Source organism: Chamaea fasciata, unplaced genomic scaffold, assembly GCF_029207755.1.
Source record: "Chamaea fasciata isolate MVZ Bird 193981 ecotype frontalis unplaced genomic scaffold, bChaFas1.0.hap1 SCAF_8, whole genome shotgun sequence".
NCBI classification, from domain to species: domain Eukaryota; kingdom Metazoa; phylum Chordata; class Aves; order Passeriformes; family Sylviidae; genus Chamaea; species Chamaea fasciata.
The window spans coordinates 30,791,908-30,818,365 of record NW_027094093.1 but is presented as its reverse complement, the minus strand read 5'-3'; the positions used below and the strand labels follow the sequence as shown (position 1 = coordinate 30,818,365).

At 39.4% G+C, this 26,458-nt stretch overlaps 1 protein-coding gene across 1 annotated transcript in view; it reads right to left on the bottom strand.

Annotated features, from left to right (window-relative positions):
- Positions 1-22,252, bottom strand: part of CCDC93 (coiled-coil domain containing 93) — a 34,924-nt gene extending 12,672 nt beyond the window's left edge. The window contains exons 1-14 of the mRNA XM_066190330.1: positions 22,098-22,252; positions 20,957-21,070; positions 19,178-19,272; positions 16,542-16,653; positions 13,945-14,043; positions 12,863-12,919; positions 9,296-9,396; positions 8,188-8,227; positions 6,707-6,799; positions 6,180-6,230; positions 5,092-5,178; positions 1,986-2,102; positions 478-540; positions 218-291 (exon numbers count right to left, since the gene is read on the bottom strand). Coding sequence (XP_066046427.1) covers positions 218-291; positions 478-540; positions 1,986-2,102; positions 5,092-5,178; positions 6,180-6,230; positions 6,707-6,799; positions 8,188-8,227; positions 9,296-9,396; positions 12,863-12,919; positions 13,945-14,043; positions 16,542-16,653; positions 19,178-19,272; positions 20,957-21,070; positions 22,098-22,139 — 1,145 coding nt within the window. The 5' untranslated portion in view covers positions 22,140-22,252. The remainder of the gene's footprint in view (positions 1-217; positions 292-477; positions 541-1,985; positions 2,103-5,091; positions 5,179-6,179; positions 6,231-6,706; positions 6,800-8,187; positions 8,228-9,295; positions 9,397-12,862; positions 12,920-13,944; positions 14,044-16,541; positions 16,654-19,177; positions 19,273-20,956; positions 21,071-22,097) is intronic.
- Between the last annotated feature and the right edge of the window lie 4,206 nt (positions 22,253-26,458).

The window sequence follows — 26,458 nt, the reverse complement described above, 5'->3', positions numbered from 1 at the left end:
TCTTCTGCTTTAAACACCTACAATTATTTTGAACTACAGACTGACACTTTTCATTTTGACTGAATCCTATTGTAATATTTCCCTGTCTGTGGAAAGCAAGCTAGAGAATTATTTAATTCTTAATTTTAGTTGTTTAGCTTGACAAAGCAAGAAACATTGAATAATTTTAAAACCATTATTTTTTAGAATTTCAAAGGTAACATAGGAAGAAACTTACCTAGAATCTGCTTGGGATTCTATTGTTTCTAAGGCTGCCAATTCCTTGTCCAGCTTTTCACTGTAACTCTTAACCTAAGGGTTACAATTAATAATAAATTGATGATAATACGTTGATTAATAATAAATTGACTTTCCCACACCATGAGATCAGTGAGTTAAGCTGGCAAAAACCTTCACTGTTTAATACATCCCTTCACACACAGAATTTCTCAAGAAAGTTTCAGCTACAAACAGCACAGAAAAAACCCCAAAGATTACCTCTGTTAATGTCTTTTTCGCTTCAGTACATTTTGCCTGCAGATCAGCACATTTAGCTTGCAACTGTTACAAAAGAGAAAAAAAAAAGAGTTAGATTCTATATTCACACTAATTACACCTGTAATGGAGAACAGAGAATATTTGAGCTGCTCATAATGGTTGTCTGTCAAACAGCAGGCCAAGCATAACAAACACTGGCTTCTCTTGTCAGCTACTCCTGCATCTGATTGCAAGAATTCTGACTGAATATTTAATTACTAACAGCAAACATTCACCACCTGACAGTTTAGGTGTATAAAGTCCCAGAATAAACAACAGCTTTTACAAAATAGAGCCAACAGAATGGTGACTTACTGGACAGAATCCCTGCTAAATTGCTCAAACTTTTCTAGCCTGGTTGTACTGGCCTAGTTTCACACCAGGCTAAGAATGAGTCCCATTTAATACTTCTCCAAATAAGTCAGGGCAATTCAAGACTTGCACAGAAGCACCATGGCACCAAACCACAGACATTTCCACACCAAATAACCAAGCTGCTTTATGGTTTTCTTCTGTGTAACTATGGAAAATCTAATAAGGCAGTTAGCAACACATGTATTATGATCAAATATTAGGTATTTCCCTTGTCAATTAATTTACGGAGCCTAATTTTAGAAGAACATCCTTCTTTAAACTCCTTATGACTTAGGGTAACATTGCAGATAGTAAAAAATATAGGACGTAGTTTACAAATGTAGAGTAAAAATGTGCAAACAAAAAATGTACACGTAGCTCAATTCCACTTGCTTTCATGCTGCTTTAATTTGCTGTTCACAGCACAGAGCTGTGACTTAATGCTCCACTCTTCCCTTTCCACAGCCAAATTTATAAAAAGAAAGATTTTTCATTGTTTTTCATAATTTTTCACCAATAATTCACCAATAAACTCTATTCTAATTAACTGAAAAAAATTTAAGTCTGCAGTCCACATCTCATGAAAATTGACCTGAATTGTTAGTTTTAAGAAATCTTGCCAAAACTTACTGCAGTATTGAAGCCAGAACTCCAAAAGTATTTTTTAAAAGGCGGGGTTCTTGACTGTCATTGATTTCAAAAGCTGCTTTTGGCAAGTGGTAAATGAAATTCAGCCAGGAAATTTTTACTTTAGTAAAGTGATAAAGGGATTATATTTGGCTTACAGCTGTCAGTACATTTTTTCCCCATATAAAAACAGCACTGAGATTGTTATGTGCTGAAAACAAGCTGCACAGAATTAAAGGGCCCTCAAACTGTAAAAATGGCAGAAGCATGGTCCTCCCCAAAATTAAGGCTGAGCTAACTGCCCCCAAGAACACAACCTGTTCTCACAATCCAAGGGCAATGCAAGCAAGAGAGATGCAATGGAGAGAAACCAGTGTTCAAAATTGTTGGTGCAGAAGATAGCTTGCAGGTATTTTCTGGATGGCAAAAACTTTGTGATCAACCACTTTCATCAATGTTTTCTTCTTTACTACACACACAGTACTTGCCTCTTCAAGGAGTTTGGTTTTTTGCAAAATCTGCTTGTTGAGAGATGCCACCTTCCTTCTGTGTTGCTGGGCAGCTCCAAGCCTTTCTGGCCTCTCCTCAGCAGAAAGCTCAGATTGCTGAAAAAACAATAACAACAGCCTTTTGGAGCTCACAGCATTGCTTTCTGCTTCTTCAGAAGCTCAGGAAATACCAGAGTGGGACACACCTATGATATTCCTTATCAGGAACTGTGCCCCACTATCCAAAGAATGACTGATTTACCTCACACCAAAATAAAGCAGCAGCTGAACAACTGAATTATATTCCAAAATTTACAAAAATAAAGTAAGCTAAAAAAAAGTCAGGTGCCTTGGGACAGGTAGAAAATACTACAGTGTACAAGAAGACAGACAATTTTTTTTTTGCATCAGCATTATGGTTAAACCTGGTAGAGCTCTGCAAGGGAAAAAATACAAGTGTATTCACTGAACTTGTTGAATCAGAGATGTTCCACACCCCAGTAAGTGGCTCCAGAATTTTCAGAAGCCTTAAACAATAGTGCATTCTGAAACAGAGGCTTGGATGCATCTTCATGCTGAATGACAATGACATACTCAGTGTGGCAGATGCATTTACAACTCTGGGGTTTTTTTGTGTATTGCTGACACCAGCCTTTGAGAACTACTCAATCCAGCATACATTGCCAAGAGTGTCCCATAAATGCATAATAGAGACAGAAATCTGGATCCAGTCTCCTCTTCTCTCTGAATTGTGAAAGCAAAGCTGACAGAAACATTCTTTATCAAAAACAACCTTTATAATAGAAGTTGGATATTTGCAGTAGACAAACGAATCATTAAAAACCAGTGATATCGTGACCTCTAAGGGATTATTTGCCCAAAAATTATTTGTACCTTTTGAAAGTCTTCATTTTAATACTTAAATCCATCTGTTTTGGTAATTTGCTTCATGCACTCACTCCTTTTTTCACTTAATCCATTTTCCAATACTTCACTAGAAAACCAGTTAATTTTCAAGTACCTCAAGTGCTAATTTATAGCCTGTCAAAGATTTCAATAGTAAGTGCTTTTTGAATAATTACCAAATGTTGACAACTGCTACAATGCATAATCAGCTAAAATGCTACAAGAAGTGTGATATACTCTTCACTCATATTTGCTCCTGGTTCCACTCTATACAGATGGGTAAGCAGCTTAATTTTAAATGAAAATAAGAGACAAAACCTGTCTTCCTCCTCTCCATTTTCTATGTTATTCATATTGAAGAACAGCTTAATGATCTGCTTTCACATTCACACCAAGAAAAGACCAATTCTGATGGCTTAACCCAACAATTCACAGGCTTTGCTTTTGCTGTTAGGAAAGGAAGAAGTGCCTCTCAGCAACACCTGTGACCCTGAACTACTCAACAAATACACACTCAGTGTTATTTATTCCACTCATTATTTAGTCAAATCACAGTCCTTCATGTTATGCATTCCAAAACCTCATCCTTCTCACACATTTAGCCTCTTATATGCATAAGATACAAATGAAGAAAAATGGAAATGCAAAAGAAACATGAGCTAAACCAGTCTGAGACCGATGTTTGCAGAAATAGTAAAAATCCATGTAGTGCAGCTTTGGCATTAAAAAAAAGTGGATCATATTTCAGAAAGTGAACTTTACAGCTTGCTTTTTGAAAATGGGAAAGAACCATCCCTAATGCCTCTGACTGTTTAAAGATGATCAATTTGCTACTTGTTAATAATTTTCTGCCAGTGTTTTTAGAAGGTGAGGAAGGACACTACAATCCTTCCTGCAGTTCACTCAGCAGGTTAACATGGCAGCAGAATGGAGAAAGGCAAATGCAGAAAATCATAAGCACTGATCTGACATCTGCAAAAATGCCTCTTGTAAGAAAGGTCCTGGCTCATGGCAACATCAGACCTAGAATTTGGCTTCTCAGGTATCTTCACTGGGCTTCTGGATTCTGTTAAGACTCTGGTAAACAAATAAGCACTGCTCTGTTTCTCAGGCTATGTACAGTTACCAGGGGCTAAGACTATTAGAATTACATCCAAATGTTGCTGATGCTTTGATAAACTCTTTGATAACATCCTTAATTCTTTTCCCGGTGCATGTATACGTGCACAGAAATTCTATTTTTATTTTTATCACGTCCCATAGATTTGAAAAGTGATCTATTTTTGGTTTGACTTGACTCAGTTCTTACTTTTCAGAGTATTAATCACTGCTCTACTATAATAGTCAAGGTCCTGCTCCCTCCTCTCAGAACAGAAGAAATGTAACATTGAAATACGACCCTTGGGCTTCTGTTCTTCTAATCTTTTATAATAAAGAAAGGCCAAGACTTTGCTGTTGAGCTATAGGGTTTATCTCCAAAATGGGAAAGCTCCATACCTCAAAGGTGTCAACAAAAAGAAGAAATATGAGAAGACTATTGGACAAGTAAGAGCGACCTATAACTCATATCTGGCAGTGATGTATTGTATGCATTAATTGCTTGAAGAGTGAGATTTTCTTTTCACATTACTTCAAAAAACAAGCACAGCTGAACACAGTAACGGGAGAAAACACACACATTTAATTGCTTTGACTTCTCAAAGCAACAAAGGTTTGGGTTTGATGAGATGAGATTCAAAACCTGAGAGCCAGGGCATGACTGAGAACTGGAGTCCAGTGCAAACACCTGGAAATGAGTGGAGGAAGCCTAGACTTTTCTCTGAGCAAGCCCAGACTATTCTCTGAGCAGGCCCACAGAACTGTATTTCTGTGCTTAACACTGAACATTTTAAAGCATATCAAGAATTTAGGCCTCTGCTTTGAATAGGTACAACTCGGGCCCCATGAAAGCATTTAGGCAGGTGCTTAAACCCAAATTAGTCATGAATGCAATTCAGGGATATGTACTATCACGCTAAAAGCCTGGATATGTTTAAGTCTCTCTAAACTACTTACCTGAACTCTGGCTGTGCTGCTGCCCACAGCATGTATTAAAAAGTGTGTTTCAAGAGAATCATGGCAATGAAGTCGACAGCTTAAAGCCTAAATTAACAAGCCATCAAACACCACGTGGTCAAACCCACTCAGGTAACACACTCACCTTCTCAGCATATTCAGACACAATTTGCTTGATCTCATCTGACTGGAGTCCAACAATCTGGCCAACTGTGCTTGCTGTCAGTTTGCCCTGCAATTGTATCAAGAAAACGCTTGGAGTTTTGGAACTGTCTGTACTTTTACATGACAATTTCCAGTAAGTTCTAATTTTAAACAAAAATTTGCATAATGAGTAAAAATCTCTAATCGTAAGAAAAGTCCAGGAAACATTCCACCACCCCACCCCCCCAATTTTGCTGATATTTCTCACTTAAATCCTCTTAGCAAACTTTTATTCATATTTCAGAAACTTAATTTTTATTCTTTATACTGAATTTTGCATTTGCTTAATAAACCTCTAAGCATGCAGGCATGTGCAGGAATTCACCTTTAAACTGCATGCATGTATAAAGACAGTTTTCAAACAAAATTTAATTCTACAATGGATTTCAGTAAAAAGCATGTCAATCAATTCTGTGACTAGACTAATTATTACCTTTTATTTCATAGGTACGCTGACTCCAGCGTAACAGAAACAATGTTTAGAACTGAATTTACTCCCAATCCTTTCACCCAGAAATCAAAGAACAGACAACAAGTTCCATTATATCATTAAATACAACAAATTAGGAAAAGAAGATACATGTCCAGTATTTCCTGTGCCTTGGACTAATGTTGTTGTTTATCTACAAGTGCTTTGAAAAGAACCTTGAAAGGCACAGAGTTTTCCAGCACTCTTCCCCAGCAATCCTCTGAATAACTTCGCAAGATGAATAAAGTAAGATAGTGCATCTTGGGTAGCTGCAGAGTGATGTCTTTCCCCCAAAATTCTTGTAGAAACCATTCAAAAGAGGCATTTATTTATACTGTCATTGTCATTTCAGGGCAAATGATACTAAATGATACAAGGCAACTAATTAGCCTTGTAAAATTCACTGTCTTCCCAATTCCATTTTTATGCACTCTGCTTATGAAAATTTAAACATAGCCATTCCAAGACTTCAGACCTGAATCAGCAGTATGATTTTAAGAACAATTACCACAATCAACCATAATTTAAACAAAGCTGTATCAGTTTTTAATGCTACTGACCTCTTCTTTTGCCATGGCAGCCATTCCAGTCATCAGAGTTTTAATGCGAAGCTAGAGCAAAATATGAAAAATTACACATAACAATTTAACTTCTATTGTTTGGCTTTTTTCTGCCAGAGACACAAACATATAATTAGTATCATATACTGTGTATTTTAAAGCATGTAACAGGGCACTAAGTCTGTAAAAAGAAGAGGTGGCTAAAGTTATCAAATTTAAGGAAAATTTCTTGTAACAGTAAAGATTCACTCAGTTTATTCAGCTCCCACTGTCAACCAAAAATCAACCTTTTAAAAATGCTCAGATTCAAGGAAAAAAAAAAAAAGAAAAAGGAGTTTTTGGGTATTAAACTTCATCAAGCATTAATTTTGTGCATCAATTTCAGGCTCTGTATTCTCCTGTGGGAAGCAACTCTCATTTCCACTAACCATGGAAATTTTCCTTCTTTTGGAGAACGACTGGGCAGCAAAAATTGTTGTTCTCCCCACAAATTAGTACCTCCCATGTCCACTGTGTCTGGGGCTCACCTCTTCAGCAGCCTGAAGGTCATCTTCATCACAAGGCTCAGCCTTCCCTGCTGCTGCAAGCCCTGGAGGTAGCACTGCTTTTTTATCTTCAGCCTTTTAAAGAAAAAATAAGACTTTATTATACCTAGTTCCATTATTCTAAAGTGTTAAGAAAGACATCAAGGAGAACACTGGAATGTAGCCGTTCTGTTTTTTTGAATACATTTCAGCTCCTGGAACATCCTCACCCTCCAAATCATGCCAACTGAAATGTAAGCCTTCCTGATTTCTCACAAGTGTTCCAACTGTGTCTCTGGCTTCCTGTGAATTATCTGGTCCAAAGATTCCTCATTCCACAACTGCCTTCTGAGAGCTGCCAGCCTCAGGAGACAACATGGAATGTGATGCCTACTACACAGGGCAAGACTGACTTTTTTTTTACATAAATCTTTTCGGTGTAACAAACATGCAACATAAAAAGTGCTAAAGTGCCTGGTTCAGTTAGGAGAATTTGCAACATCAAAGTAAAGGGAACTGGAGACAGCCAGACTCAATTTCTAGGTCACTCTGCTGCACCACTGACCTATTTCTCTGTCCACTTCTGCCTGGCTGGGACTCAGCTTCCACAACAATTGTGATGAACATCTAATATACAATCTCCCAACGGCAACAGAATTTTTGAAGAAACAAAATGAACTCTATAGAGTAGTAGTTACTCTGAGGGGAAAACAGGCATGCCTAGATTGGAAAATATCTCCATTTATAAAAAAATTAAATGTGACATTTTTATGTGGAATACTGAGATAATGAAGAAGAGCAACTTTAATCTACTCAATGTATTGTTGGGTCCATGATGTGTTTAATGCATTATCTTCATTATCTCTGTCTGTAATAAAAATACGTAGCCAAATTAATATCTACATTGCAATAACAAAACTGCTGGTACCCTTGTATTTTATGGACATTTTACAATTCCATAGTCATCCAAAGCACAACAAGGATGCTAATTTTCAAGAAGGGCAAAGATTTATTTATGGCGTGGTATCAGCTTTCTCTATCACATTAAACAAAGTGTTTTGTAATAAATGTCTGTAATATTTCTTACCAAACTGAATGGTTCTTTAAAAAGAAAAACCCTTTAATGATCATACCATGGAACACTCAGTCAAAAGATACTAAACAGACACAATATGTCATTACCTAACAGTAAAAGTCAAACCACAACAAACAATGCCCAAACCCTCTTTCTTCTAAACAAAAAAAAAAGTTTACAAGATGTGATCTGTGAGCAGAGATAAAGGAAATCCTTTAAAAATGGTAATCAATTCCACCTTTCATGGCATGCAGATTTTTAGTTCCAGTTAACCATTTTAAGCTCTGTTAATAAGAGAAGTTATAGCTGTTTATTCTGCTGTATTCTTTTAAGATTTAACAGTAACCAACACTTCAACAATACAGTTCTTCCCACAACTTGAGTATTTTAAATTAGTACATTTTTTTACCTGTTCTGTTTTTCCTGCTTGTCTGCTAAATCCATATCTCCTAAAAGAACAATAGTAACATGAAGGAAAAATACTGTTGTTTATGACTTTCACAAACACATAAAGTTTTTATCAATTTTCAACATAAGATATGCACCAAGACCCAGGATCAAAGTAATTTTGAAATGTTTCAAGTAAACTAAATAAGCAGGTACTTGAGCATATTTACACAATGGTTTCAGATCCATCTATTCCTTCCATCAAGATTTGCAAATCTTGACTTTCCATAAAACACTGTCATGTAAAACTCATGAAAAAGTAATGCTGTCTTCCCATTTGAAAGACTACAGTCCATCTCATTGTTAAAAGGAAACTACTCAAAACAATGAGTTTTGAGAAATTAAAAAATCTTCTTGATTTGGGCTTGGGGGGAAAAGAAACCCCAGAAGATACAAAATGGAATTCAGATGTCATCTGCACTCATTAAGTATTAAGAGCTCAGACAGCAGACAAGATGTCCTTACCACTAAACTGTGAAAAGAAAACTGGAAATAGAAACTAGAAATAGAAGCTCTGTAACTTCATTTTAATGTGTTTGGAGAGCTCTCAGTACACCAGAGGGACTTTCAGAGACAATGGAAAAGTGAAAGCCTTGCTAAGTTTGTCTCTGAATGAAAGCTTGCAGGAAAGCGAGACACAAAACATTCAACCATGATTCAGCCTCCCGATGCAGGAACCACATGAGAACTAGGAAAAGAAGCAACAGCAACTGCAGGTCCTTTTTTACCAAATTTTTAGTGGATTACTTGCAAAAAACCAATGTTGACTGACACACACTACCTGAAAGGATGATGTATTTAAGCCATTTAAAAAAAAAACAAATATGTTAAAAAAACCCCATTCTAGAAGGAGCATAAAAGTCTCCCACTGTACAAAATACAGTTCACAAATATGAGGACTGTCCAGTCTCCAGAGAATTTATAGGGTAAGGAAACAAAATCTGAAACCAAACAGGAGTAAATCTGAAACAGTTCAATTCTGAACAGGAAAAACCCTACCACAATCCAAATTTTATCTGTACTGCTTATAATACGATAAAACCCAGAGAGAGCTAAATGAAGCCTTTCACCTGCCATATTCCAGAAGTGTAGCATGAACCTTTGACTCCTCATCCAGCAGTTTCTCAGCTCCTGTCTGACGTTTGTATTTTCTCTGGGGTTTGTAAACCTCCTGCAAGACAGTGAATGAGTTCAGAGCCTGTAAAAGGGGGTTCTAAAATAAATGAGGAATTGTTATCTAAAGTGGTATCCACACTGTTTGCTTTCCAACTCAATATACTTACCCAAATAAACATCCTTCACTTTGTCTTTTTGGAACTACATTGTAAAACCTTACAGAATCAATTTTTAAGCAATTTTCTATAGAACTTGTCTAAGTTTAAAAAAAATTATAAATGAATATTTAACATGAAACAATGTCCCAGCCATCTCCTCTGTCATGAGTAAGAGTAGAAGAGTAAAAAGTAACACAATGAACATCTATTAGAATGATTTGGCTAATGCCATGTCCAGAACTGTTACCTCCTTTGTGAGTTAGTCCTACTTTTAAACTCTGATTAGATAATTAAATGCAGTTATTTTTTATTCAATGAATCACAGGTTACAATGGAATTAAAGCAGATTTTATTACAATTTAAGGAACAAAAATGTCTCAAGAAGTTTGGTGGCAAAATGACTTTAATCTCCTGCTATCCCAGTGTAATCCAACACCTGGACAACAGTCCATCAAATAAAACAAGGATCCCAAAGTACTTTTTTGTACTGATAGAGCTGCTTCCAATTTAAAAACAAAAGGGAGAACATTTCTTTATTGATCTGGCTTTCTGTACCACACAAACTATTATTTTCAACAAACAATTCCCGCACTATAACACTGCTGAAATGGTTTTCCATCTTTTTCAATGATGTAATCCCAAAGTGGAGATTTCAAACAAGTCAAAATTGACAACGTTCCTTGGCAAGCTTCACCTGAATTTGTCTGTTGTCCTTTACAATTTTTACTTAATTTCTAATATTGATTTCTGTCATCTTTGCTTGCAGCTATTCAATCTTGCTACATTTTCGACTGTCACATGAAAAAGCTTTTTATAACCAAGGATCTCACACTAAATAAATGTACTTTCACATCTACAATAAGGCAATGTAAGTCATAAAAATAATTACAGCTTTTATGATGACATTCTATTTTATACCTGTGCTACAGGAAGTGTAGGCATCACACCATAAACATTAGTCTTGGCATCAGGTAATTGAGTAGTTGAACAAACCCAGTGCAAGATAACCTCAGCCAGTCACCTTTCAGTAGCAGCAGTCCTCATTCCAATGACCATCACTGATATTTAACATTCCCTTTTCCAACCTTTAGATCATGACCATGAATCCCAGTGTACTGTCCCCTTGAGGAAAAAGGGCAGGTCCTTAGATCAGTTACAATAATGAATTCACACAACCAACTAATCTTTCACACTCGTTGATCCTCTTTCAGGAGAGTGGATTTCTCTTCAAATTCCAATGCACAATGATTTAAAGATGACCTGCAAAAGAACCTTCATCTAACGGCCACCTTCTTCTCCTTCCAGTTTCTATAGATAGACAGGAAAAAAGCTTGTGCACATTCTGCCTTGAAAATTCATTCTGTGTGCTCTAGACTGTACTCATGCCTAAATGCCTTAACAGATCTCATGAACTAATCTTTCCTTAAGAAGATCAGGTGCCAGCTGTGGAAGACATGATCCTGACAGAGCTCATCTGTTTAAGGAAAAGGTGTTTGGTTAATGACACTCTAAGCAATGATGAACAAATGCAAAAACTTTATGCACCATGAAGATGCACCTACAAATGAAAGATTTGTGAGACACAATAGAAGACAGAGTACAAATGAATAGAGTATAAACACTAAGCCCTACAAATACTTTTTGTTCTGAGTAACCAGAGGCAGCCCTTCATCACTGTTAATCAAATATCCTCTTTGTTTTTTTTAAATTACACTGAAAATTTTAGGTACTGGTGTCCCATAACAGTATTGTGATTATTTTGTTCTGGCCTCTTCAGTAACAAGGTCAAGATCGGACACTTGGATACAGAATCTTTAGTGCCAAAGAAAGTGCAGGTAAAGGGCACACTTGAAAAATCAGGACAATTATTCTGAAAATTGAAAGTAAGCAGAAGTCCAATGAGTTTCAAGTTCTGCTTGATAGAACATACATTTGGAATTTGCTTTCTCACACGGGTTTTCATTGTCTCTCAGTGTAAAGGGCTATAGAGGTGTATAAATTATGTAATGACACCTATGTAGAGGGTGAGCTAACTTGTAAAACAGAATACATCTCACTGGAAAGGCAAGTGTTTCTAGTTGGAGTAAATGACTCATTGTAAATCTGCTAATAATTAAAAAACCAAATCAAATCATGGGGAACAACACTTCAGAGACCGTAATTGAAATTTCCAAAGCAAGGTTAATTATTCAAATAGATTAACAAAGGAGTTACATTGGTCATCACCTGGAGACTTTCACTGCAATGTTATTCTACAAACACATGCTGCAATTCAACCATGTATATTAGGCTCAGTAGCACTCAGGTAATTTGTACAGAAAAACAACTACCTCCCTCCAAAACCTGACAAAAGAGTAGGGTGACTTGCCTGGCCCATTACACAACCTCTCCTTACACCAGCACTGAGCACCTCCATCTGTGCATGAAGAGCTCAGGGTGCCTGGCTAGAGGTGTCTGAAAAACAGTGATTTTCTCAGGAGAGCAGGCTTTCATTCTATTGAAGGGCCTTGGAAACGTCCCATTCAAAGCAAACCCAGATTTCTCCTCTCTTGTCAAATGCTGGCCTGGAATTTATCAAGATGGTCCAAAAAAACAACAACAACAACAAAAAAACAACCCCTAACCAGTGGTGAACTACTATGAGTCAGAAATGGTGAACTGATGGTCCCAAGCAAAGAGGGAAATTAGAAAGCAAGGACAGAAGCTCCAGTTGCCAGCTAGATTCAGAAACTCCAGTTGCTAGCTGAATTCAGGTATGAGAGTGAGAGTCTGGGTGTTTTATGTGCCACTCTCTGTAGCATTCTTGAACAAGCTTTCAAAAAATATATACAAACAGTTTATCCAAGAGTTAGAGGATTTGCATGTGAACAGGGAGAACACAGGTGAAACCACCTTTCCCAACCAACATCTGCTACTTGAAGAAAAAAGATTTCTGAAGTAGGGTGTGTCCTTTCACTGCTAATTACAAGAAGTAAAAACGTCAAGTTCTGAAATGCAGGTAATTAAGATCATCACCATATTAACTAATTTCAAGACAAATAGCACAACTGCTGATAGCTTCAAACCCACATTTAAGTCTGCTGGGGGTTCAATAGTCTGTAAGCTACCCTGTGACTTTTGTTTGATAGTGTAGGATTCCATACACCCCCTGCAGGCAGTGGATATGGTTCATCTCCTCATACAATGCACACCTATCAATCTGATAGATTGGCATTCCAGACCTGTCTCAAGAATGAAGATCAACATTGGGATCTTCTCATGAGAAAACCCAGGACTGGCTGCATAAAACACAATTAACCACCTCCATTTCATTACTAAAACCACACACCTGGTCATAAAAAAAAAGAAATCCAACATACTTACAAAGATATCAGTAACTGTTTTGAGTGCCTTCTCTTTTCTTTGCATGAACTCCTCATCCTGAAAGACATTAGTGGAGGTAATTAAAAATACCAGGAATGGAGACTAAATCTCAAACATTCTAATGATTCTGTGCAACAAAGCAGTCAAACAGTTTCTCAGTTGACCAAGGATTTGGTGAAATGTTAGTGATTCGCTGTAACACAGAAAAAGTATTTGTTTCTGTGTCAAGATCAGCAGCCTGGCTGCTCCCTGCTTAGGCAGTACCTGACATAACAGCAATCCCAGCCCACTACTGGCATCTCCAGTCTTTACTACACTATAAAGAAGTGGAGCTGGGATAGACTTCATGTGGAAAAAAAGTTTCCTCTGCTGTTATTTTAGCTTCTACGCATTAAAGATAATAATTTTTAAAAAATCAAAATCAAAACCACCCCAAGTTAATAAAATTTGTCTATCCCAACACTAGGAACATTTACCTTTAATCCTGTTACTAAGGGACAAAACTTGGGTTCTAGATGTTAGAAATGGAATTGCCTTGAGATACATATGCACAGAACTGATGGCTTTGCACTACAGGCACATATCCAAGCTCATTCAATCTCTCCTTCTCTACCAAGGAAACTTCGTATCATTGCTGAAGAACAGTTCAGTTTTTGAACGCAGTTTTTTAAAAATCTAGTTTTCAAGAACAAATTTTGGGATTTGGATACAGGAAGACAAGAGCTGCCTTTCAGGACTCCAAAAGAAACCCCAAATTAGAGTATTAACAGCATATTAATTCTCAGCTACATTAGCCTCTCCACAGCATGCTGGCTGTTTCTGAACAGCTAGAATGACACAAAAATACCAAATACTGCAGAAAAACTAAGGCAATCATTAGGCAAAAGTTAATCAGAATCTACAAAATTTCTGCCACCCACACAATAATGCTTCAATTTTTTTTCCCAGATAAATTTGTAGGGGATTCCTGTAGGACTCATTCATAAAATGATGGCAAAAGCAACTCTGGTAAAGTGTGAGGCTGGTACTGCAGCTGAACATCTGACTTATTATAACAGAAACAAGAAGTGCCTTGATCTTACCTCTGGCAGTCTGTGAGTTTTTTGAAACTGTGATATAGAGTAAGAACGGACATAATCTCCCATTTCTTCCCTTGTTTCTATTGCACGTTTCACCAGCCACTGAAAAAAAAAATGTATCAGCTGAAAACAAAAGAATAATAGCAGCAAGCACCAAACTACTGCCTAATTTTTAAATACATGATAAAAGCTAAAAGTACATTTTTAAGCATGGAAACAAAAAAAGTGATTTATTTGTAAACATGGCAACTCTTTGACCTCATCCTAACAAAATGCACCAGGATTTGCTACTTTATAAATTTACAAAAACATCTGCTACTTCACAAACATTTCTTCTTCCTCTGTGCATATGTTTCTTCTATGAAATTCTCCTACTACAGATCACTCACTGGTTTAAAAGACTACAGCTCCACCATAAAAAGATGTATCTTCAAGCCTATGAAGTGTTCATGAAGAACCACATGCCTGTGCAAGAAAAAAGACTTCTTCTGACATTTATAAGACCACACAAAAAAGCCACAAAATATTGAAGTACATTTTAAACAATGTTGGAGAAGATAAATCTTGCAGGCTGTTGACAGCCTGTGCAGGAGGTCACAGAAGAGATGAGATCAACTGTGGGATCCAAGTTTGAACCAGCAAGTGTTTCCTGTGCTGTAACCAGGGACCCCTGGAAAGCGAGGGGAACATGATGACAACAAGAGAGGAAAATGAAGACTATTAATTACCAAGCACATCTCAACACAAGACTATGTACATACTTTTGCCTGTGATCATAAGCAGAATTTATTAGGAAGAACAATGACATTTCTGCCCAATGAAATATTTGTTAGGATTTTTTTTTTTTTTTTTAAAGTTCTGCTACAGTCTATGGCAGTGAGCCAACTCAGCCTAATTCCTTCTTGTAGGGAAGGATCCATCTAAATTCTTGCACAGTGCCAGAGCTAATGGGACACAATGGCAGGCTTAAGAGCAAGCTTTTTGTATTATTTGGAAACTGATTTGAGGTTTACAGATAGCAAGTGGAATCTTTAATTTACCAGGGCATTGAATAAAGCGCCATTATTAAATACATAATTCCTACATGGTGTAGTCAGCATTTTTATATTTTGCATGGTCTTTTTCAGAACACAGTATTCTAGTGACACCAACAAGTTTTCTTGAAAGTCAGTCTTGGTTGGTATGAAAAGAGGAACCTGCCATATGTGGAGCAGACAGAACTTCACAGGGACCTGACAACCACAATTTTTAAACAAAGATCCCCTTCATACCAAAAACTAAGCCCATCAAAAAAGGCTTCATCATCAAGTATGGGTCAGTTCTACCACCTACTGGCCAGGTACAAATACTGAGAGTCACTGCTCTCACAGAAACTCAGAAGCAGATTTCCTCCCTGTTTAAAGTTAGTATTTCTCCTTTCCAGAAGTAATATCCCAAACCAGGATTTGGGATAAAGCAGGTGAGAGAAAAGAGCCCCTAGTGCTATTGTTTTTACTGGAGGAGGATTAGATTTCCTATGAAAGAAGCCTAGTATTTGATAAATGTAACCATTCAGTGCCATCGAGTGACCAGGGCAAGAAACTCACCTGGGTTGAATATTTGTTTTTTCTGTGTAGGAAATAAGGGTTCAGAAGCAAAAACTCACATTAGCAAGACACAACCTTTCCACCTTAAGCAGCACCATCATAGCCTGAAAGCTGGGCAAGACTAGCACACACCACAGAATGTTTTGTGGGGAGTGCAGTGAAGTGTGGTTTTCTCCAGGAGCCTCCAACTAGAAGGTAACAGGAAAGAGCACCAGAAGTTTTCCCCACTTCTTATAGACTGAAATTTAGATTCAACTCTTACGTGCTGAATTCCTTCACAGGCATGAGGTCAGGAGATATTTAATGGAAAAGAAGCTTACTTAACTTTGACCTCTATGTCAAAGATACCTTCCTGCTTCTAGATGAAAGGGAAATCAAAAAACTGGTAACAGCATGCCAAGGATTCTCCAAATACCACAGGTAACTGGAACACATCAAGTGTTAGCTTACATCTTCATAAACTTGAGAGCAATACACATGATGAGTTAGTGGCGCTCAACAAACACAAAGTGAGAGGATCACTTGTCAGAGAACAGTTTTTAAGTGATAGGAAATAAGGATGAATTATGCTTAAAGAAATGACCCCAGAGGCTTTTGCCTTAATCACATCCTTCTGATTCAAGGCCTATCTGCATAACTTACTCCATAAGCCTAAACACAGACCGCAAGGTATTTGTTCTATTTCCTAGTCTGCCAAAGCAGACTATCAGAATCTACACCAAGATTAAACTTTGCTTTCTTTAAGCAGGCATTTCACAACAGGTACAATCTGACTCCATTGCAAAGAATTCAGAGTTTGCTTCGTTTACTTTCTAAACGTGGATCAAACAATACTTAAAAATTCTGTCATCCACAACGTCACTTCATTCTTTGAAAATATTAAACTCCTCCTCTGTGCTTATTTATTCTGAAGTTAAATAAAGAGTCAAACAATAATTCAAAGCTTTGTTCCATTTTTTATGCAAGTTTTATGGCCTTTTTCAGCAAAGCATCAATACACCATAAAATTATTACCTGTACAACAGGAAATATGTGAATGAAATCCAGTCCCTGGATCTGATGTGGTTCCAAACGATGTGGACATTTCATTTTTGGTAATACTGACACGATTTTTTCAGTTAAGGCACTATTATAAAAACAGAAAGACAGATGGATAGATGCTACAATTTTCTTTTGTAAATTACAGATTATTTTTGCAAACACAGTAGTTCAAAGAATCCCTCTAGTGACTTCCACTATATATATTGAAAAGCAATCAAACTCATCTACAAAACAATTTTTACAGGCACTATTTATATCATCAGTCTGTGGAGAAGTTATTAACCCAGTGATTAAGCTCCTACATTGGAAATTCATTTAATTATTACAAGAAATTTTAAAATCTGCATGTCTGGACAGATAAAATACCCATATAAGATATATAAGATGTTATAGTGTACCCAACATGAAGAGAGTAGCTTTAAAACCAGTTACATTAAGGAAGAGATGTGCACTCCAAGGAAGTCCAGAATCAAATGAAAGGACTTCAAACTTTATTTAGCAGAACTCTCAAAATATATCTTGATGCTACTCCTGAAGCTTTATGAATTTCTATACATCCTGCACTGAAAAGCTAAATACACAGCACACTTCACATGCTTTTCAAGTGACTAAAACTGAATTTGCTGGCAGCAATCTCATTCTAGAGCTCAGTAAGAGCTGGTTAAGAGAAAGGATTACCCTGCCACAAGGGATCCATCTGCAAGAAATTCAGCCTGTTTCCACTGAATACCTAATTTTAGGGCAAGAATTTTTTTTTGCTGTCAGTGTTGACACGAACATTTTTAAAGCAGGTGTAACCACTGAGGATGAAAATTTTACTTGGAAAACCAAAGCTATTTCCCCATGAAGGAAAACAATTAACTGGTCCAGTACTGACCTCAATGATACTTAGCACTGTCCAAATGGACAACTGAGATCCTGGAAGAACAAAAGGGGATCGAGAGATATGACCAAGTGACCAAACTCTGGGAATAGAACCTGAAACATTTTACTTCCTACAGGGAAGTGAAGTGCAATCAAAGCAAATGCAATTAAAACAAAAGCTATTTTTCCAATAGATGTTAAGATCCTCTCCTAACAGATGTTTCCATGCTTAGTTCAGCCCAGCAATTAAATAACAGGACACCATCACAAGGGTGTAACACCATCACTTTGGAATAATACTGAGAAAACACAGTTTAACTTTTATCTTGAAAACATCACAGAAGCCCTGAGCCTCTACCAACACAAACATTACATGGACATCAAAACAGCCTATGCTCCTATGATTCTGAACACTTTGGATTTACAAATAAATCATTGTTGCTGTTTTGGGAGAGGAGCCTGGTTTTTGTTTTGCCAGTTTTGCATCCAGTCAGCTGGAAAAGGAACATTTTGAGAACAACTTAACTATTTCCTACTCTGTTGTTCTTAAGGGTAACAAAGATAAAAAACTACCACCACCATTTTCATTCCTAGTCTCTACTTAATTCTTTGCACTCAGCAATGATTTATGTAGTTAGTTATCTATGATTATTTGAGTGTCTCCAAATGCAATTGCAATACCCACAAATATTTATTTTGGAAAGCATTGCCAATGCTCTGTGACTTTCAAGAAAACACAGAAAGATGTTCTTTTTAACTCCACTGAGTAAATAAGCCTCTTCATACCACTGTAACTTGTCAGGCTAATCTTATTTCCTGCAAATTTTAATTATGGCTCTTTTATCACAGATACACATAAAGAAATGATGGGGTTTAGAATGTGTTCTCTTTTCCAGCATAAACAACATCTATAACCTCCCTGGTACAGAAATTAGCTGGCTTATGAACAAATTCCATACATAAGAAATGAATCAAAACAAAATGTTCTCACTGGGTCACCGTGAGGAAGGAAATCCTCCTCCTCAGTATGGGGCAGGTAACTATTTTGGCAACAATGACATGCTTTAAATTCTGTTTGCTGATGCCTACAACTCCAACCCAGAACCATAAAAGGGAGTCAGAGGTTATTTACACAGCAGAACTGCAGACACAGGGAACTCAGGGAAGCTCTTCTAATGTTGCACTCCAGCTTCCAGCAGCGTGGTCTCCCTCTGCCCTTTGCTTTGGCCTCTGCATCATCCCTTTGTGCCAGCACAAGCATCTGTGCAGCTGCACAGAGAACTGGATCCAGGAATTCATTCATGTTAAAACTATTTTCTTTTTTTCTTTTTTTTTTTTCTTCTTTTGGGTTTTGGGTTTTGTTTTTTTCTTTTTTTTTTTTTTTTTTGTTTTTTTTTTTTTTTTTGAGTTTTTTTGGTAGGTTTTAATTTGGATCAGCTCCCAATTCAGTTCAGTGTACAGCCACATAAATGCTTTCAGTGCCTATTAGGGATAGAAGAACATGGCAGCCCAAAGGAAGCAGCCCTGCCTTTTTAAAAATAAGCTTCCTTCTGGATTTAAAATTTGTGGAACTGCAGCCTGAGAAAACCAGAAACCTGTGCAATGTTTTGTGAACAGGCAGTCCTTAAAAGCAGGAAATTTGAACTAAAACTCTTCCTTAGAAATACAGCAGGTAACTTTCCCCTCCCCATCCACTTTTTATTTTCTAAGAAGAAAAAACCCTACTTGCCATTTAATCAACTTACATTTTCTGACCAATAGTAGAGTTTTCCTGAAATAATAAATCCACGTCGATATCGAAGCTGCAGGTAGTGATACACCACGTCATGCCTCCCACCACCTGGCAAAGGAGCAACACCACGGTCAGGGCCATTCTAAACTGCAGTTAAACCCAAATACATCTTCAAGGCTTTATTTATTTTAGAAACTACATCTCAGTAATCTCACTACCCTCTCTGCTCTAAGACAGACTCAGATAATATAACCATATCAACTTCATGCAATACTACACACAATACACGTGTACAAGAAGACAGAAACCAACCCTGCAGTTATTGACAATCTGAATTCCTCTCTTAGCTTAATATAATAGTTTTGAAACGGCTCTCAGATTCAAAAAAGGAAAGCAAACAAAAAAATGGATAAAACACAACAGTATGTTAAATGTCATGACCTCTAAAAAGTGACAATATCAAAGTTTTATCAAGGATTATAACTACTGCAGTCTTATATTTACCTTTTATATACATCCTTGCTACTATTATTTCTTGCTTGCTGACACACACGCAACACAAAGTGTTAGACACAGTATCAGCACAGCAATGAAATCCCCAGCTCTGCAGAAATCTCTATTTCAGGCCCTATTCTGACACAGGCACATTTAAACTCCTGAGCCATTTCATCAACTTTACATAAATATTTAAAGACAACCTTGCATAAACATGTGCAAGATAACCTAAATGTATGCAAAGGCAAAGAAGAGAAAAGGGGATTAAAAAGTAGAGTAACTTGCCAACATCACGCAGCATGTTAGGAACCTTGGTTTCTAACAAGGTTTCTGACACATTATTCCTCTCACACTCCCCTCCGGAACTGATAACCCACAAATCCTTTTTGCATTAGCACTGGGATCATTTTCAGCAGCAAGGCTCATTTCGGTGAGGTTGGGAAATGCCATGAAATGGTAACTCTGCAACTGTATTTAAGTATCTATAAGTGATTTCTACACATAAATGCAACAATGTCACATCCTAGAGGCAGTCTCCTGGAAACCACTCTGTGAGCACAGATTCCTGAGCAGTGACTGTTAGCAATACCAAGGAGTTTGAATAAAATAAAATTGCATTGTAAAGTGAGGCTGTGCTATGACCAAAGATAGAGCAGGAAACAGAAGAATCCATTGCAAGGCTGCCGTAGTTCTGTGTTTTCAAACTTTGGTTCAGGAATTTCTCACAGAGTCAGCATTAAAGCAATTCAGAAATCTCTCTTCGACCTGAACTTTGCTCACTGTTGGTATCACACACTTCCTGTGTAGGACAATGAAAAGTTAACAAATATGACATTCTAAAGATATGTAAAAACAGCCCCCAAATAATCTCACCAGGCTAACTATTCCATTGTTACACAGACACTTCCTCATTTCTCATCAATGGTTGTTTTTAAAATTACCATGCTATCTCCAAGTATCCAAAGACTAGCTCTTCTAACTGCTGTTGGGAGAGGGAGGAAAATTCCCTGTACTCAACTCTAGCACAGGCCATAGCACCCACAAAAAAGCAGACAGCAGCTAGTTTGCATCCAACTGTCTCCTCTAGAACAGGCCTTGCTGCACAAAATTGTCTTTCCAGACTGAGGAGGTACTGTCTGTCTGAAACTAGGTCATTTGCAGAATTATTCACACAGGGAAGCCTCATAGGTTGCAACTGTCTTTTATAAAGTCACCTAGAATTGCTAAGCATAACTGGCAAAACGTATAAGCCTCTTATACTTAGAAGAGGGGTTTAAAAATATTGAACTGGCCTCACCTTGTCAAAGGGTGATAACCCTTTGATTCTTGCTCGAAAATACCCAGCAGCCACCAAGAGTTCCAAGATTTCAGTCAACTTGATGTTTTGTTCCTCATCTTCTCTTGTTTCAACCTGACAAACAAACAACAGAACACTAATTCAGCTTTTCTCATTCATTTGAGAAACGAGCATTTTCCGAGCCTAACCTTGGCACAGACCACAGATCAGGGAAAACGTGCCTTCCATTAGTCCCTTGACTGTTAATTTGAAAGATACTAAACAGGTAACACATTTCGACATGGATTTAACAACACATATTTCCACCCAGTTAAACACTTTAATCTGCTTTTGCTGTTCAAACTCCTGGTCCACTGCTTGCCTCCAGCCACTGAGATTGTCCTATTGCCATAGGTCGGTTAATTCATTCTCCATTTCACACATGTCTTTCAATTTCAGGGTTCATAAAATCACACACCTCAATTTAACCTCTGTCCCAGATAAAACCAAGACACTCTTCCCTAATTCTGCTATAAGAGCAGGAGGAGGCACTCACACGGAATTCCACTTTTTGGGCAATACAATTTCAAAGCACAACAGTAACAAAAGTAAACTGTGACGGGCAGCCCGGACAGCCTCAATGCTCCGAAGTCTCACCAGCACAGCCAGCCCGTCCCAGGGCTCTTGTCCCCACCTTACAGGATAAAACCCCACAGCTCCGGGGATACACGGGATTTCCTAGAGCCACAGAGCTCCCAAACACCTCGGCCCTAGGCCGGAGAGCCGGCGACAGGGCTCCAGGTCTGCCCCGAGGGGCTGCAGGGACCCACCTGCACACCCTTCCCACCTCCAATCCTTTGGGCACCCTGCTCCTCTCCGCTCCCTCCCACAGGCACCCGGCGAGCCGTGCTCGCAGAGGGGACCGGGGGAGGCGATGGAGCAGCGAAGGTGACCCGCACGGCGCTGCCGGCAGCCCCACAGGCCTCCCCGCGCCCCGCCCGCTGCGCGGCACCGAGCCCCGCGCTCCCAGCCAGGGCCGGGAACGAGGGGAAGGAGCAGGCGGGGATCCCGGGGACGCCGGTGCAGCGGGGCCGGAGGAACAGCGGCCGCGCCTCGGCAGCGCCCGGGGGACGGGGGGCCGGGAGAAACGCGGCTCCGGTACCTCCTGCGGGGCCTGGCGCTCCTGTCCCCGCGGGACCCCCATCGCCCTCCGCCGCCGGCCGCGCCGCTGTCACGTCCGCTCCCCGCCGCCGCAGCGCCCCGGCGAAGGGGTGTTCCCGGCCGGCGGCTGCCGGGTTCCCCCGCCCCCGCTCAATGGTTCGCCCGCACCCTCCTTGCGTACAAGCGCATCCGGGCCGTGCCATTCGCGGCCGAGGGGTGCGGGGGAAGGAGGGCGGCGGCTCATGTGACTGACGGGCTGCGCGGAGCGCAACGGCCGCGGCCCCGCCCGCGGGCTGCGCCCTTGGGGGCGGCCCCGGCTGCCCCGGTGCCCGCGGGCCCTCCGAGCGCCGCTCCTCTCCGCGGGCCTCGGGCGCTTCCCCTGCGTGACGCTGCCCTTCGCCCGCCGCAGTTTTCTCCGTTTTTTCCCTTTTGCAAGGGGTCTTGAGGCCTCCCGCCAGCATGGAGGACGAGTCACTGAGCGCTCTGACTGCGAGGCGCCTCACGGCCGCTCGTGCCCCGCTGGGCGCTGACACTTCTCATTGCCAGCCGTGTTTCCTTCGGTGACCTAACAGCTGAAGTGGGGTTTAATTCTGCTTTTTATCTCCTGCACACAGGTCACAGAATCACTGAGTCAATTAGGCTGGAAAAGACCTCTGAGATCAGCAGGTCCACCATCGAACACCACCTTGGCAACTGGACCATGTCACCAAGTGCCATTTTCAGGATTTCCTTAGAGACTAACAGGGTGGCTCTACCACTTTCCTAAGCAGTTCATTCCCATATCTAATACTCTTTCTATGAAGAAATTTTTTGCTAATACCTGACCTAAACCACCCCTGGCACAGCTCAAGACTGTGTCCTCCCATCGTGTCGCTGGTTGTCGGGGAGAAGAGCCCGACCCCCCCTGTCAGGGAGTTGTAGAGAGTGAAAAGGTCACCCCAGAGCCTCCTCCGGGCTAAACACCCGCACTCCCTCAGCTACTGCTCAAATCCAACAGATGGGTGCTCCAGTCCCTCGGCAAAAAACCCCTCAATCTGTGCCGGCTCATGGAACGTCATGGGGCCATGTCGGAGCATCCCCGGGTGGGAAGGTGGATGTGCTGGAGCCTCCCGTGCCGGGTTTGGGCAGACCCTGCAGAGTGATGGGTGCGCTGGGCTCTGGATGCTGTGCCCAGGCTGGTTGCCAACACACGTTGCGTTAGTGAATAAAATCACACCAACGCACAGGGACTTGATGGGCTGAACAGCCAGGTAGCAAACCATGGCAGTATTTCATGGGTAGCATCCTTGTTGGCAATGGCTTCAGAAATACCTGACAGGGGTGTCTTTTCAAGTCTATCACAGGTGTTCTGTTTCCAGATTCTGCCAAACATAGACTATTTAAAAAAAAAAAAAAATACCTTGCCCTCAGCTGTGGCTGGAAACATCTCAATAAGGTGAAGGGACAGGAAAGCAGCATTCCCATCCTTTGGAGGGCAGCAGAGCATACAGGAGCAGTCCATTCTGACTGCTGCCCTGACAGAGCAATCAAAGCAATAACACTACTACTACTACTAATAATAATAAAATAATAAAAATAGCAAAAATAGGCCAGACCAGCTCATGCCATGTACTGGTGTAATCACAGGCCACAGCTTAATTAGAGCTGCTGAACATTGTTTCACAGCCCTAGAGACTAATGTGGTCACCATAGTAATATGGGCTTTCTGTGTTTTGTCTGCCTTCTCCTCACAGACAACTGTATGGCTCTAATTTTTTTTGCCATGCAGAGGAAGACTGACGCCCACAAAAAGCAGGGACAAAGAGAAGGGTTGAAACAGGAGACTGTCAGGAAAGGATGTAGATGACCTTCACATGCAACAACAAGTGCAGGTTGTAAGGTAACTGCTGAGAAGAAACATCAACTTAAAAAAAATCTTTCTGTGCCATAATATGATCATAAAATTCCTTTTCAAAGAAACAGAATAAAGAAAAATGATAAATAAAAAGCCAAAGGTAGTATGAACTAGGGGCTTAACTAGTAACTGAGTAGCAGACAAGGGAGGGAACTAACCTAACCTGGGAAATGGGACTGTTTCTCTGGCTTTTTAACGTACAGTAAGGCAAAGGAGGGAGACAGGGTTAATTAACTCCTCTGAACTTTTAAACTTATTCAGCTGGCCCCCAAAATCACAAAGCTGGTTTGAAATGATGTACTTAAAGAAATGTAATAGGTTCTTTTAATTTGCTCTATGTCTATGAGACCACAAGGACTGGAAACATTTTTCTCCTTTATTGGATGGAATTTTCCTTCATCTGCTATGCAGTTAGGAAAGAAAAAGGAAAGGCATGAAAATACAAAAATCTATGGTCATTACAACTCATCTTGGATCACTTGAACCTCAATAAAATACTTTGCAAAAGCATTGCTTCCCAACACCTAATTGTGATGCAAATTCACTCAGTTACCCAGACAGAGCTGTTGTCCCCTATGACAGTTGGATAATCAATCTTCTAAATACCAATTAGTTTTAAAAAGAGTCCCAAGAGGGCTACCATCTAAAAAAGAAAAACCTCCTTTCCCTCAGATTTTTAGATTTTTGTAGTTGCAAATGTCTAGCAAATTCAACTTAGGCTTAGTTTTCCCATTCCCTACTTTATTTTGATCTGTGAAGATGAGCTCTGGTTCTTGGAGCAGCTGCTTTCAACAGTACTGTCTTGATTTTTCTCTTTCATTGATTTTGATCCCACAAAGCTGAGCTAAAAAGCTTCCTCATTTTTTATATAGCCATGTGATTTATTTTGCTGCTCAGCCTGGACTTGTGACAACATTAAACTCAGTCACCATTGAAAATGTAGCAGTAGGTCTCACTAAATCCTTTAGCACATATTTGTTTCTTCTTGTAATAAGAATAAAAAATGTGAGATGGAGTTGTAACAGCAACAGCAAGGGCTCTGCTGTTTGTAGAATAGACACAGTTAGACAAACAAAGTAACTTAAGTAACTTTCCAATGCTCTCTATTCTGAGAAGAGATTTATTTCCATTTTGCATGATAGATAAAATAAAGTATGTATAACTTCCTGTGCAATGATCCTTTGTACAGCATCTTCTTGTTAGGGTGCAGTGTTCTTTTAAGGATACTGTAAAACAAAGTGTCATGGACAGATCTTGGAGTAAATGGAAAGGATCTCAGTGGTTGCATCAGGCCATGGACCTTAGTACTGCCATGACTGCATCTTCCCAGTTGGATTCCTACTCACAGGAGAAGCTGAAGCCATTGGTAGGGAACTAAACCCAAGCCTTCCTAACTCATTATCAGATTTTGCATTGTTTTCTGTGGCTCATATCTTGGGTGAGCTCTTTCTTCAACCCATTTTGTTGCCTGGCAGCCCCAGCATAGAAATCATTTCCAACCTGATCCCTATGAAATGATTCTTGTGATGAAGGTTTTCATCCAGGTTTCTGGAATCAGCTGTACTCTTGGCTATAGCACAAGTATCTTCCTCTGCATGCATTTACTCCTTCAATTTGGTGTTTTGGTTGTATCCCATCTCCTTACAGTTACTTAATTCCCCTTCATCTCTTTCCTGAGATGTACTCGACATAGAGAACCATTCAGTGGGCGACTGCAAATTCCCAATTATCATCAGTGAAAGTGAGACTGTGCACTGTGAAATGAAAAAAGTCACAGACCTGTTATAGTCTCCACTGTGTTAGGGGCTGCAGCAGACCATTGCATCCCATCAAACCACCCAATATTCTTTGCAAGGTACTGTGCCGTTTCAGCATTCACATGTAACAGGAAATAGTGGCGTTTTAAACATGCTCACTCTTGTACCCATGCGTGATATTTAGAAGGTCCAGTCCAGCCAATGTCTTGTTCAGTCTCTCCTCTGAACAATTCCTGTTTTCAGCACTTAATAGTTTAAGACATACAGGCAGACAAGAAGACCTTTTTTTTTCTTGAGAATTATGTCTGTGTGATTTTTAATATTTTTTTGTAAGAGTGGCAATATGAACATGAACATTTTTAGCTCACTTACTTGGAAGAGGAAAGACTTTATGTCCTGTAGAATTTGTAGAGGAAAAAGTAATCTGATAGTGGAAACATTGAGATTCTAGTAAGAAAAAGAATCACAACTCCCTCATGGTCTACATGACGGAAGTTGACAGAATTGGTGGCTGGTCCTCTACAATTTCATCTGGGCCAGGTCTAGAAATCTCCCTGGAGAGTAATGAGAATATTATAACTAAATATGTGATGAATATAAAATTTTTACCAGACTTCTCTTTCTGCAATGTCATTATTTTGATCACATGACTCAAAGACTGTAGTCACAATATGCAAGTAGCCAATCATTTTGGGTAATTTCACTTTTTGA